A 14,136-nucleotide genomic window follows, 5' to 3' on the forward strand; every position below is an offset into this window, starting at 1 on the left:
TATTAATTTTTTACCCGTTGTATTTTTAACTAAAAACAGATGAAATTGTAGCCAAAATAGACGAATTCTCTACAAAATGGTTCAATTTTTTAACACGAAAATATTAATTTTTTAATCACAAGATGAATCCTCGAACAAAATAACTATAAAATAAAAAATATATATATAGAATAATATTTCTGTAAGGCTTACCTGTTCTCGAACAAATTTTATCAAATGTAAATCTTACCTGACCAGTTTTAAAATCCCTCAGCTGTAGATAACCTGGTTGAATAATTGTTTAACAAAAACCGGAAAAATAAGTTTAAAAAATTATTAAAACATATTATATTTCCATACTTCACTTCAATATAATAAGACATTCAAATTCTTTGTACAAAAATGCAAGTTCTGTTTATCTCAAAACAATATAAATAGTATAGTCAGTCCACTTCTAAAAATAAACTCTACCTAAATCAAGAGTTTGCCTCTAACTCTGATATCTCGATTAGTTTCTCCCTTTTTTTTATAAAAATTGTATTACGTTTGTTTACAAGCATAGAAGAAAAAATTGAGTTACAATCCAGAGAGGGATTAAAATAATAGCAAACGTTTTTCTTAGTGACACAGTCACATTTTTACCGCCGAAAACATTTGAAAATATTGTAAATTTGTTAAGGCCCCGGAGAATTAGATCTAAGAATTAGAGCTAGAAATTAAGAATAGAGATTTAGGTTTAAGTATAATAAATGTTGCGCATATGTACAGATATTATTTAGATATTCTATCAAAATTTAAACTATGAATGGCCTTTTTTAACTTTCACTAACTAGGGTCGCCTTTGTTTTCGTAGGGACTTAGAATCTGTAAAACGTACTCTAACATTTTGATTAAGTCTTTCTCTTGCTTTTCTTCCGGCACTGTTATCAGTGTCAATTTGCCGAGCACTTCCTGGATGCTCTGTGCGAAGCCAGTACTTCGAGCTATTAATTTACCTTTCTGATTATTGCTAATAAGTGACCAAAGCATGGATCCCACAATTCCAATTTCGATTGTCGAGCCCGTTTTGAATGTCGTGTGGAGCAGATTGATGAAATCGACTGTAGAGAGTAAGTCCGCAATTAAAAATAATATAAGAATATAAAGATGATTTTATTTACTTTTATATAATTTTTATACTTATTTTTCAACAAAATACATGAGATTTCATCTAAAAAAGACAAATTTTCAACCAACTAGTAGAATTTTGAACTAAAAAGATTAATTTTTGCTTAAAATGATGAATGTTTAACAGAAATAGTTGAATTTTCAAACCAAAAAGATTTATTGATAAACAAAAAGATTAATTTATACCAAGAAAGGCTAATTTTATACAAAATACATGAATTTTCAACTAAAAAAAAAATTAATTTTCAACTGAAGTGATGAATAATTAACTGAGGTACTTGAATTTTTAACCAAGAAGATGAATTTTCAATTAAGATTAATTTTTTAATAAAAATATTAATTTTTTACCGAAAAAGACGATTTTTGAACAAAATACATGAATTTTCATCTAAAAAAGACAAAATTTCAATTAAATATTTAAATTTTTCAATAAAAACATAAGTATTCAACTAAAATGATGAATTTTGGAATGAAATAGTTGAATTTTCGACAAAAAAGACGAATTTTATACAAAACACATGAATTTTCAACTAAAGTGATGAATATTTAATTGAGATACTTGAATTTTTAACCAAGAAGATGAATTTTCAATTAAGATTAATTTTTAAATAAAAATATTAATTTTTTACCGAAAAAAGAATAAAAATTTTTAATAAAATATTTAAATTTTTAATTAAAAACATAAATATTCAACTAAAATGATGAATTTTTGAATGAAATAGTTGAATTTTCAACAAAAAAGACAAATTTTATACAAAATACATGAATTTTTAACTAAAAAAAATTAATTCTCAACTAAAGGCATGAATATTTAACTGAGATACTTGAATTTTCAACCAATAAGATGAATTTTCAATTAAGATTAGTTTTTAAACAAAAAGATTTATTTTCGACCGAAAAAAGACGATTTTTCATCAAAATAAATTAATTTGTATCTAAAAAAGATAAATTTTTAACCAAATAGTTGATTTTTTAACTAAAACCACAATTTTCCAACTGAAATGATGACTGTTGAAATAAAAAAGTTGAATTTTCAACCAAAAATATGAATTTATAATCAAGAAGATAAATTTCTACCAAAAAGGGCGAATTTTCAACAAAACACATGAATGTTCATCTAAGAAAGACAAGTTTTCAACCAAATACATGAATATTGAACTTAAAACATAAATTTTCCACTAAAATGATGAATGCTTCACTAAAATAGATGAATTTTCAAACCAAAAAGATTAATTTATAAACAAAAAGATTAGTTTCTACCTACCCAGGCTAATTTTATACAAAATACATGAATTTTCAACTAAAAAATATTAATTTTCAATCAAAAATTGAATAACTGGTGAATATTTAATTGGAATACATGAATTTTCAATCAAGAAGATTAGATTTCAGACAAAAGGGTTAATATTACACCGAAAAAATATGATTTTTGAACAAAATACATGAATTTTCATCTAAAAAAGACAAAATTTCAATTAAATATTTAAATTTTTCAATAAAAACATAAATATTCAACTAAAATGATGAATGTTGGAATGAAATAGTTTAATTTTCGACAAAAAAGACGAATTTTATACAAAACACATGAATTTTCTACTAAAAAAAATTAGTTTTCAACTACTTGATGAATATTTGTCTTAGATACTTGAATTTTCAACCAATATGGTAAAATTTTCAATTAAGATTAGTTTTTAAACAAAAAGATTTATTTTCGACCGAAAAAAGACGATTTTTCATCAAAATAAATTAATTTGTATCTAAAAAAGATAAATTTTTAACCAAATAGTTGATTTTTTAACTAAAACCACAATTTTTCAACTGAGATGATGAATGTTGAAATAAAAGAGTTGAATTTTCAACAAAAAATATGAATCTATAATCAAGAAGATAAATTTCTACCAAAAAAGGTGAATTTTCAACAAAATACATGAATGTTCATCTAAGAAAGACAAGTTTTCAACCAAATACTTGAATATTGAACTTAAAACATAAATTTTTCACTAAATTGATGAATGGTTAACTGAAATAGTTGAATTTTCAAACCAAAAAGATTAATTTATAAACAAAAAGATTATTTTCTACCAAACCAGGCTAATTATATACAAAAAACATGAATTTTCAACTAAAAATATCTATTTTCAATCAAAAATTGAATAGTTCAATTTTCAATTAACAAAATTAATGTTCAAATAAACTAATGAATATTTAATTGGAATACGTGAATTTTCAATCAAGAAGATTAGTTTTTAAATAAAATATTAATTTTTACCGAAAAAAGACGATTTTTGAACAAAATACATGCATTTTCATCTAAAAAAGACAAATTTTAAATAAAATATTTGAGTTGTTAATTAAAAACATAAATATTCAACTAAAATGATGAATTTTGAAATGAAATAGTTGATTTTTCAACAAGAAACACGATTTTTATACAAAATACATGAATTTTCAACCAAAAAAAAATTAATTTTCAACTAAAGTCATGAATTTTTAACTGAGATACTTAAATTTTCAACTAATAAGATGAATTTTCAATTAAGATTAATTTTTAAATAAAAATATTAATTTTCTACCGAAAAAAGACGATTTTTGAACAAAATACATGAATTTTCATCTAAAAGACAAATTTTTAACCAAATATTTTAATTTTTGACTAAAAACATAAATTTTCAACTAAAATGATGAATGTTAAAATAAAATAGTTGAATTTACAACCAAAAATATGAATTTATAATCGAAAAGAGAAATCTCTAGCAAAAAAGACGAATTTTCAACAAAATACATTAGTTTGTATCTAAATACAAATTTTCAACCCAGTAGTTGAATTTCGAAATAAAACATAAATTTTCCACTAAAATGATGAATGCTTAACTGAAATAGTTGAATTTTCAAACCGAAAACATTAATTTATAAACAAAAAGATTAATTTCTACCAAGAAAGGCTAACTTTATACAAAAAACATGAATTTTCAACTAAAAATATCTATTTTCAATCAAAAATTGAATAGTTCAATTTTCAATCAAGAAGATTAGTTTTTAAATAAAAAGATTAATTTTCTACAGAAAAAGACCATTTTTCAACAAAATACATTAATTTTAATCTAAAAAAGACCAATTTTCAACCAAATAGGTTAGTGTTTAATTAAAAACATAAATTTTCAACTAAAATTATGAATCTTTAACTGAAATGCTTGAATTTTCAATCAATAAGATAAATTTTCTATTATGATTAGTTTTCAAACAAAAAGATTAATTTTGTAACCAAAAAAGACGATTTTTCAACAAAATACCTTAATTTTCATAAAAAAAAGAGAAATTTGCAACCAAATAATTAAGTTTTGAACTAAAAACCTAAATATTCCACTAAAATGATGAGTGTTTCATAGAAATAGTTGAATTTTCAAACCAAAAAGATTAGTTTCTACCTGACCAGGCTGATTTTATACAAAATACATGAATTTTCAGCTAGAAAATATCTATTTTCAATCAAAAATTGAATAGTTGAATTTTCAGTTAACAAAATTGATGTTTAACCAAACTGATGAATATTTAATTGGAATACTTGAATTTTCAATCAATTAGGATTAGCTTTTAAACAAAAAGATTAATTTTCTACCAGAAAAAGACGATTTTTCAACAAAATATATGAATTTTTATTAAAAAAAGAAAAATTTTCAACTAAATAGTTCAATTTTTAACTAAAAACATAAATTTTCAACTAAAATGGTGAATGTTAAAATGAAATAGTTGAATTTTAAACCAAAAATATGAAATTTTAATCAAAAAGATAAATTTCTACCAAAAAAGACGAACTTTATACAAAATACATGAATTTTCAACTAAAAAAAAAATAAATATAAAAATAAATAAAATAATGATGAAAATTTAACTGAAATCCAACAAAAGACATGAATTTTCATTAAAAATGACAAATTTTCAACCAAATAGTTAAGTTTTTAACTAAAAACCCAAATATTCCACTAAAATGATGAATGTTTAATAGAAATAGTTGAATTTACAAGCCAAGAAGATTAATTTATAAACAAAAAGATTAATGTCTACCAAGAAAGGCTAATTTTATGCAAAATACATGAATTTTTGACTAAAAAAAATTGGTGTTCAACTAAAGTGATGAATATTGAACTGAAACACTTGAATTTTCAACCAATAAGATAAATTTTCAATTAAGATTAGTTTTTAAACTAAAAAAGAGAAATCTAAAAAAGAGAAATTTTCAACCAAATAGTTGAATTTCGAAATAAAAATATAAATTCTCCACTAAAATGGTGAATGTTTAACTGAAATAGTAGAATTTCCAAACCAAAAAGTTTAAATTATAAACAAAAAGATTTATTTTTAACAAGAAAGACGAATTTTATGCAAAATACATGATTTTTCTACTAAAGAAGATCCATTTTCAATCAAAAATTAAATAGTTTATTTTTGAGTTCACCAAATTAATGTTAAACTGAACTGATGAATAGTTAACTGGAATACGTAAATTTTAGACCAAAAGATGAATTTTCACACAAGAAGAAAAGTTTTTTAACAAAAAGATTAATTTTCTACCCAAAAAGGACGATTTTTCAACAAAATACATTAATTTTCTACAGAAAAAAGACGAATTTTCAACCAAATAGTTCAATTTTTAACTAAGAAGATTATTTTTTCAATCCAGAAATGCTAATTTTATACGAAATACATGAATTTTCAACTGAAAAATATCTATTTTCAATCAAAAATTGAATAGTTCAATTTTCAGTTAACAAAATTGATGTTCAATTTTCATCTAAAAAAGAACAATTTTCAACCAAATAGTTGAATTTTTAACAAAAAATATGAGTTTATAATCAAAAAGATCAATTTCTACCAAGAAAGGCTAATTTTATACAAAATACATATTTTTTCAACTAAAAAAAAATTAATGTTCAACTAAAGTAATGAATATTTAACTGAAATACTTAAATTTTCAACCAATGAGATGAATTTTTATTGAAGATTAGTTCTTAAACAAAAAGATTAATTTTCTACCGAAAAGAGAAGATTTTTCATCAAAATACATTAATTTTCATCTACAAAATACAATTTTTCATCCAAATAGTTGAATTTTTAACTAAAAATATAAATTTTTAACTAAAATGATTAATCTTAAAATGAAATAGTAGAATTTTCAACCAATAAGATGAATTTTCAATTAACATTAGTTTTCAAACAAAAAGATAAATTTTCTACCAAAAAATTTACGATTTTTAAACAAAATACATTAATTTTCATAAAATAAAGACAAATTTTCAATTAAAAATCTAAAAAATGATTAAATTCAATTAAATGAAAAATTTTCAATTAAGATTAGTTTTTAAGCAAAAAAATCATTTTCAACTAAAAAAGACACATTTTCAACCAAATAATTGAATTTTGAAATAAAAATATAAATTTTCAACTAAAATGATGAATTTTGAAATGAAATAGTTGTATTTTTAACAAAAAATATGAATTTATAATCAGGAATATCAATTTCTACCAAAAAAGACGAATTTTATACAAAATACATAAATTTTCAACTAGAAAAATTATTGTTGAACTAAAGTGATGAATATTTAACTGAAATACTTGTATTTTCAAACAGTATGATGAATTTTTAATTAAGATCATTTTTTAAACAAAAAGATTAATTTTCTACGAGAAAATAAAATACATGAATTTGCATCTGGAAAAGAGAAATTTTCAAACAAATATTTGAATTTTTAACTAAAAACATAAATTTTTAACTAAAATGATAAATGTTTAACTGAAATAGTGGAATACATTAATTTTCAACTAAAAAATATTTATTTGCAATCAAAAATTGAATAGTTAAATTTTCAGTTAATAAAATTGATGTTCAACTAAACTGATGAATATTTAATTGGAATACTGGAATTTTTCAACAAAATATGTTAATTTCATCTAAAAAAAGACAAATTTTCAACCAAATAGTTCGATTTGGAACCAAAAACATGAATTTTCAACTAAAATGATGAATGTTTAACTGAAATAGTGGAATTTTCAAACTAAAAAGATTAATTGATTAACAAAAATATTAATTTCTATCAAGAATCGATATTTTTATACAAAATAAATGAATTTTAAACTAAAAAAAAATTAATGTTCAACTAAATTGATGAACATTTAACTGGAATAGTTGAATTTTCAAACAAAAAGATGAATTTTCAACTAAACTTATGAATCTTTAATTGGAAGTGTTAAATATTCAACCAAAAAATACGAATTTTATACAAATACATAAATTTGCAACGAAATAATTGAATTTCCAACTAAAAAAGATAACTTTTCAACGAAACAATTGAATTTTGAACTAAAAAAGATCACCTTTCCATCAAAAATGGAATAGTTAAATTTTCATTTTCAAAAATGAAATTTTAATAAAAATCATGAATCTTCATCTGAAATAGTTGAATTTTAAACAAAAAGTGCAATTTTTAACTGAAACGATGAACCTTTAACAGGAATAGTTGAATTTTCAACTAAAGAAGATAGATTGTCAACCAAAAATTCAATAAATAATAAATATAATAAATAATAAAAAATAATAAATTTTGAATTAAAAAAAATTAATGTTTAGGTCAGAATCTGGAAATTCTTAAATTTTGAAATGATTGCAAATCGTCTTCTAAATTCAATTATTATTCCATTTTTAATCCTCAAAGTACAGTTCAATTTTAAAGATCAGTAATTAATTTATATTCACAGTTGATCAAATAAAAATGCTTTTCATCCAAAATGTTCGATTTCAAAAGCTTCTAAGTTTTAATTGCTTAAGGCTTTAAAATTACATTTTTAAATTCTTTAAATTAAAATGTACGCTTAAAAATTATAAACTAAAATGAAAAAAGTTTAATGTGACAGATTTTTTAATTGCGCATTCTAAACTGAATGATATCATCATTAAAAATCATAATAATTTACCTAGTTCTTCAAAAAACGGGTGAAATCAAACATGGACAGATTTTTTTCTAAAAATGTTTACAATTCCCGGTCAAAAAATAAATTCACTGTCATTTTCCGATTTTTTCGGTCTCATAAAATTGAAATTCAAGCAAAAGGGACATATTTTTAACAAAAAAGCAAAGTTTTAAACAAAATGGTTGAATTTGAAACCTATAAAGAAGAATATTAAAACCAAGGTGAGAAATTTCTAACAAGAGTTGAATTATAAACCAATAAAGATTTTTCAGCCAATAAAAAAAATAAAACAAAATTGTTAAATCTCCAAGATAAAAGGAGGCTGTTTTTAAATAATTAAATTTTTAACCTTAACGTATGAATTTTCGACACAAAAAATTTTTAGCAGAAAATTAATTTTCTACCAAAAAAAAACATAAATTTTGAACCACATAGTTCAATTATTATTAACTAAAAAAGATAGATTTAAAAAAATGGAATAGTTAAATTTCCAAGTATAAAAAGCAAGTATTTCAATCAAAAAATTAATTTTTAAATAAAAAAAAAACGAATTTTCAACAAAGTACTTAAATTTTAAACAATATTAGAATACATTTTTAACAAATTAACCAAACAATAGCGTTTTTAACAGTGAAAGTAATATTTCTATACTAATTTTCAACCACATAATTCAATTTTTAACTAAAAAGATGAATTTTTAACTAAAAATTGATTAGTTGGATGTCCAGTTAAACATTGTTTTTTGTCCAAAAAATACGAGTTTTCAACAAGTTGGTCGACTTTTCAATAAAGGAGACAAAAGAGATGAATTCTGAACCAAAAATATAATAGTAGTTTTCAATTATAAATAAATAATTTTTATTCCAAAACGATGAATGTTCTATCCAAAAAATCGAATCTTCAACAAAATAGTGGAATATTCCACCGAAAAATATTACTTTTAAACAAAATTGTTCAATTTATTAGAAAAAATATAAATTTAAATATAAAAAAAATTCGAATAGTTAAAGGTTCAGATAAAATTTAATCATTCTCAACCATAAAAAGAAGAGTTTTCAACAACGTAGTCAACTTTTCAACCAAAGCGAAAAGATATTAATTCTGAATCAATTATATAATAGTAAGCTTTTTAATTAAGTAGAATTAATTTTCAACAAAAAAGAATCACTTTTCTACCAAAAGTTAGATTTTCAATCTAAAAGGACAAATTTTTTATACAAAAAGTCGAATATTCAAGAAAACAGTTGAATAGATCAGTTTTTCGCCAAATAGTTGAATTTTAAACCAAAACATTTTTTCAACGAAGAAGATTAATGTTTTGCCAAAAGACGAATTTTGGAACAAAATAAATGAATTTTCAATCAAAGCTTGAATTGTTTATTAAAAAAGATAAATTTTTAACTTAAAATACAATAGTTGAATTTAAAGTTTGAAAAATTGTTTTTCTCAAAATAGTCAAATTTTCAATCGAAAAGATTAAAGATCTACAAAAAAGAAGAATTTTTAACAAAAATAACGGACTTTTAAACTATAAAGATAAATTTTAAATTGAAAACATTATTTTCCAATAAAAAATGAGATAATAGTAAAACAAATTTAAACAAATTAATTTATAAACTAAAATGATGAGTTTTTAACAACAAAAAAAAAGGATTTTTCAACTGAATCCATTTTTCAACAAAAAAATATACATTAAAAAAAAATGGAAAATTAAATTAAAATTTTTCATTGGAAAAATAATCATTTCCATCCAAAAAAATACGAATTTGACGAATTCCGAATCAAACATAATAGTAAATTTTTCAATTAAAAATAATTAATTTTCAACAACAAAAAAGATGGAATTTCTACCAAAAGTTGGATTTTCAATCAAAAAGCACCAATTTCTTTATACAAAAAGTCGAATCTTCAAGAAAACAATTGATTTTTCGAACAAAAAATATAACTCTTTTAAAAAATGGTTAAATTAGTACAAAATAAATAAATTTGTCACCAAGATTATAACTAGTTGCATTTTCAATCAAAAAATATTAATTTTTAACAAAAAAGTACATTTTCAACCAAATATTTACATTTTTAACCAAATAAATTAATCTTCATCTAATAAAAATGTATTTTTTACAAAGAAATTCAATTTTCAAACAAGTAGTTGCATTTTCAACAAAAAAATATGACTTTCTAGCAAAACAATCGAAAATAATTAACTTTCAATCAAAAAAGTTCGTGTTTTTTTATAGGGTTCTATTATTCAGTTCACATTTAAACAACACTTTTTACCAAAATTCTTGAATTTTCTACAAAATAGATCAATTTTTCGCCAAATAGTTGAATTTTAAACCAAAAACATTATTTTTCAACAAAGAAGATTAAACGAAATTAAAAAAAAAAAATTTAAATTTACAACCAAAAAATTTGCAACTAAAATCATAAATCTGCTATAATAATTTTTTATATCAAATTTAAAAGAATGACTTGCCTGAGGTTAAGAGACGAGGGCGATTTGTTACATTAAATGCCACGTTTCTCAGCGTTGACAACGACAAAATTCGTGTCGAGGGATTCGAACATCTTGCTAACTGTACAAGAACTTCCAATCCATCAATCGCCTAAAAAAATTTAATTCCTTAATAATTAATTAATTATTTTACGAATTTAAATTACGTAATTTAAACCATAAATTAATAAATTCCATAATTAAATAATTCATTGATTAAATTAAATTTCTATTTTCTAGGTGAAAAAATCCTATACCTTTGAAACGCTCAGCTGTCCCTCTTCGTAGTAAGTGAAATCAATGAGAAATTCTAAACAGTACATCTCTACCAAAGGCCACGGTTTCACTCTTTTCGTACTCGTAGGATGAATTTTCGTGAAAAACTGCAGAAGATTGCTCTGAAAATAAAAATAAAAAAATAAAACAATGAAATAAAGTTAAAATAAAAGACCGATTTTTATCTTATTTTTAAAAATATTGTAAAAATAGTGTCATAAATTTTTTTCAGAATTAAAGAAGAATATCACTGTTTATTTAAAATGTTATTCTTCAGTATATAAATAATTAAAGTGCGAAATATATTGCATTAAAAAAAATTGTTGAATTTTTAACCGAAAAATATTAAATTTCTACTTAGAGAAATGAATTTTAAACCTGAAAATACGAGTTTTCCACAAAAGAGTCGGGTTCTCGAGCTAAAAAGTCGATTTTTTTGGAAAATATGGGACATTTAAGTCCGAAAAAATCAATTTTTAACAGAAAAAGTTGAATTTCCAATATAAAAAGAGCGATTTTTAAAGCAAAAAGACAATTTTTCAAAGTTTTTCAATGAAAAAGAAAAAAAATAACCAAATTGTTCAATTTTGAAGGAAAAAAAAGTTTTTCTTAAAAGCACTTGAATTTTAGACTCAAAAATACGAATTTTCAGCAAAAAAAGACATTACCAAACAAAATTTAGAACTTTCTACCAAAGTACTTAAGTTTTTAATAAAATAGATGAATTTTCAACAAAAAAAATATCAATTTTCGTTTCAAAATTAACGTTAGATTTTCAGTCAAAAAAATAAATGTTTCGAAAATAAAAGACGAATTTTCAGCAAGATTCACAGTCTTTCCCCTTTTTCTGATTTTTCTATTTAAATAACAACTGAATTAATATATTTTCGGTTAAATTTATTTAATTAAATTTTTCGCTACTAATTCATACTTTTCATTTAAAAAATTTTATTATTTGGTTCAAAATTGAATTATTTCCTATAAATAACTTTTTTAGTTGAAAGTTTACATTTTCTTGTTGAAAATTGAACTGTTTTGTACAGAATTCGTATTTCAGACTTAAAAATTAAACAATTTGGTTGAATATTCAACTATTTCATTGAAAATTCATCATTTTTTGTTTGAAAATTCGATAATTTGATGGAAATTTGGTTTCTTTCTTGAAAATGTATCTCTTTCTGTAGAAGTTTCATATTTTTTGGTTAAAAATTCTTGTCTGTTTAGAAACTAATCTGTTTCACTGGAAAATTGCCTTTATTATCAAAAATTTAACTATTTTATTTAGAAAAATCGCATTTATGGTTTCAAAATTCAACAACTTGGAAGTAATTTTAACTATTTAGTTAATAATTTATGTATTTTGTTGAAAATTCCTCTTTGTTAGTTGAATCCAACTGTATTTTATTTTTAATTAAAATATTTTGTTCTTAAAATAACAACTACTACATTTTCATATATTTTGTATTGGAAATTCATCTCTTTAGGTTGAGCATTCGGCTTTTGTTGTTAAAAAATAATTTTTTAAACTCAAAATGTAACTATTTTGTTTAAAATTCATCTTTTTACAATTTGAAATTAAAATGATTTAATTTAATTACAACAAAAATTAATTTTCAACCTAAATGTTTTATTTTCAACTAAAATAGTTAAATTTTCAACAACAACAAATTAATTTTTACTAAAAAAGATTTAAAAGAACACAACTTTTCAACTGAAAGTATGGAATATTTCATTGTAATTAGTTAAATTTTCAATTTCAAAAAATTACTTTACAAAAAATAATAACTTAAGAAAATTACATTTTCAAACGAAGTGATGAATTTTCAACTAAAATTGTAAATCTTTAACAGGAAAAGTTGGATTTTAAACAAGAAATATTAATTTTCAACTCAAATTATGAATATTTAACAAGAATAATTGATTTTTTATCAAAAAGACGAATTTTCAACCAAGAAGATAAATTTCGAACAAAAATTTTTAATTTTCAACTAAAAAAATATAATTTTTAACCAGAAATTAAATAACTAAATTATTAGTCGAAAAATGAAAAAAAAAAGAATTCATTTTCATTCAAAGAAAAAGCAAGTTTTTAATTAAATAGCTGATATTTCAATCGAAGAAATGAATTTTTAATTAAAATGATAAATCTACAACCAAAAAAATTTATTTTCAACAAAAGAGTTGAACATTCAACCAAATATTTAACCGAAAAGCTGAATTTTTAAACAAGAATATTAAATTGCAAAGAAAAAGGTAATTCCCTAAAAAAAAAAAAATATTTTTAAGCAAAATATTGGACTTTCAACAAAATAGATCAATTTTTAATTAAAAAAGACAAATTGTCATCCGTATGGTTGAAAATGATGAATTTTCAACTAAAATGAGAAATCTCCGACTGGAATAGTTGAATTTTATCTCTAAAGATGAATTTTCAACCATAAAGATTAATTTTATAGAAAAAAGGTGAATTTTTCCAGAAGTTCATAAATTTTCAAACTAATTCAATTTATAAATAAAAATATCGGGTTTTGAGCAAAAAAGGTTAATTTTCTACTAAAATATTTGAAATTTTAGTTCAAGACATTTATTTTCAACAGAGTGGTTACGTTTTCAACCAGAAATTAATTTTCAATTAAAAATAAAGTAGATAAATATTCAGTTAATACAATTAATTTCAAATAAAAATTCGAATTTTTGAGACAACAGTTAAACTTTTTTCTAAATAATTGAATTTACAAACTAAAATTATAAAATTTCATATAAAAAAAACAATTTTTAACTAAATTAAATTAATATATAAATAGTAACTAAATTAAAATAATTAATTTTCCACCAACAAAATAAATTAATTTTAGACCAAATAGTTAAATTTTCAACTAAAAATTATACATTTGGAAGAAAAACTGGAATAGTTCAAAGTTCTTTAAAAAAATCTCCCAAAAAACCGAATTTAAAAAAATATGAATTTTCAATTATAAAACATTAAGTTTTAACGAAAAATTGAATTTAGTGTTCAGATTGAAAATATAATTTTCCACACACAAGAATGAATTAAAAAATTCATTAAAAAATGAAGTAGATAAATATTCAGTTATTAAAATAAATTTTAATTTTCTTTCCAACCTAAAAGATAAATTTTCAACTAAAATAATACATATTTAACTCAAAAATATTCATTTTTAACCGAAAAAAATTTAAACAAGATGATTAAATTGTGAAAAAAAATAACTTTCTACAGAAAAAGTCGATTTTTTAAC

The 14,136-nt window shown here is 21.4% G+C and overlaps 1 protein-coding gene across 1 annotated transcript in view; it reads right to left on the reverse strand.

Moving 5' to 3' along the window:
• Nucleotides 1-316: 316 nt before the first annotated feature.
• Nucleotides 317-14,136, reverse strand: part of LOC117178282 (rotatin) — a 126,931-nt gene continuing 113,111 nt past the window's right edge. The window contains exons 27-29 of the mRNA XM_033369642.1: nt 10,861-11,001; nt 10,586-10,715; nt 317-1,079 (exon numbers count right to left, since the gene is read on the reverse strand). Coding sequence (XP_033225533.1) covers nt 805-1,079; nt 10,586-10,715; nt 10,861-11,001 — 546 coding nt within the window. The 3' untranslated portion in view covers nt 317-804. The remainder of the gene's footprint in view (nt 1,080-10,585; nt 10,716-10,860; nt 11,002-14,136) is intronic.

The sequence above is a fragment of the Belonocnema kinseyi genome, chromosome 8 (genome assembly GCF_010883055.1).
Source record: "Belonocnema kinseyi isolate 2016_QV_RU_SX_M_011 chromosome 8, B_treatae_v1, whole genome shotgun sequence".
Taxonomy (NCBI): Eukaryota; Metazoa; Arthropoda; class Insecta; order Hymenoptera; family Cynipidae; genus Belonocnema; species Belonocnema kinseyi.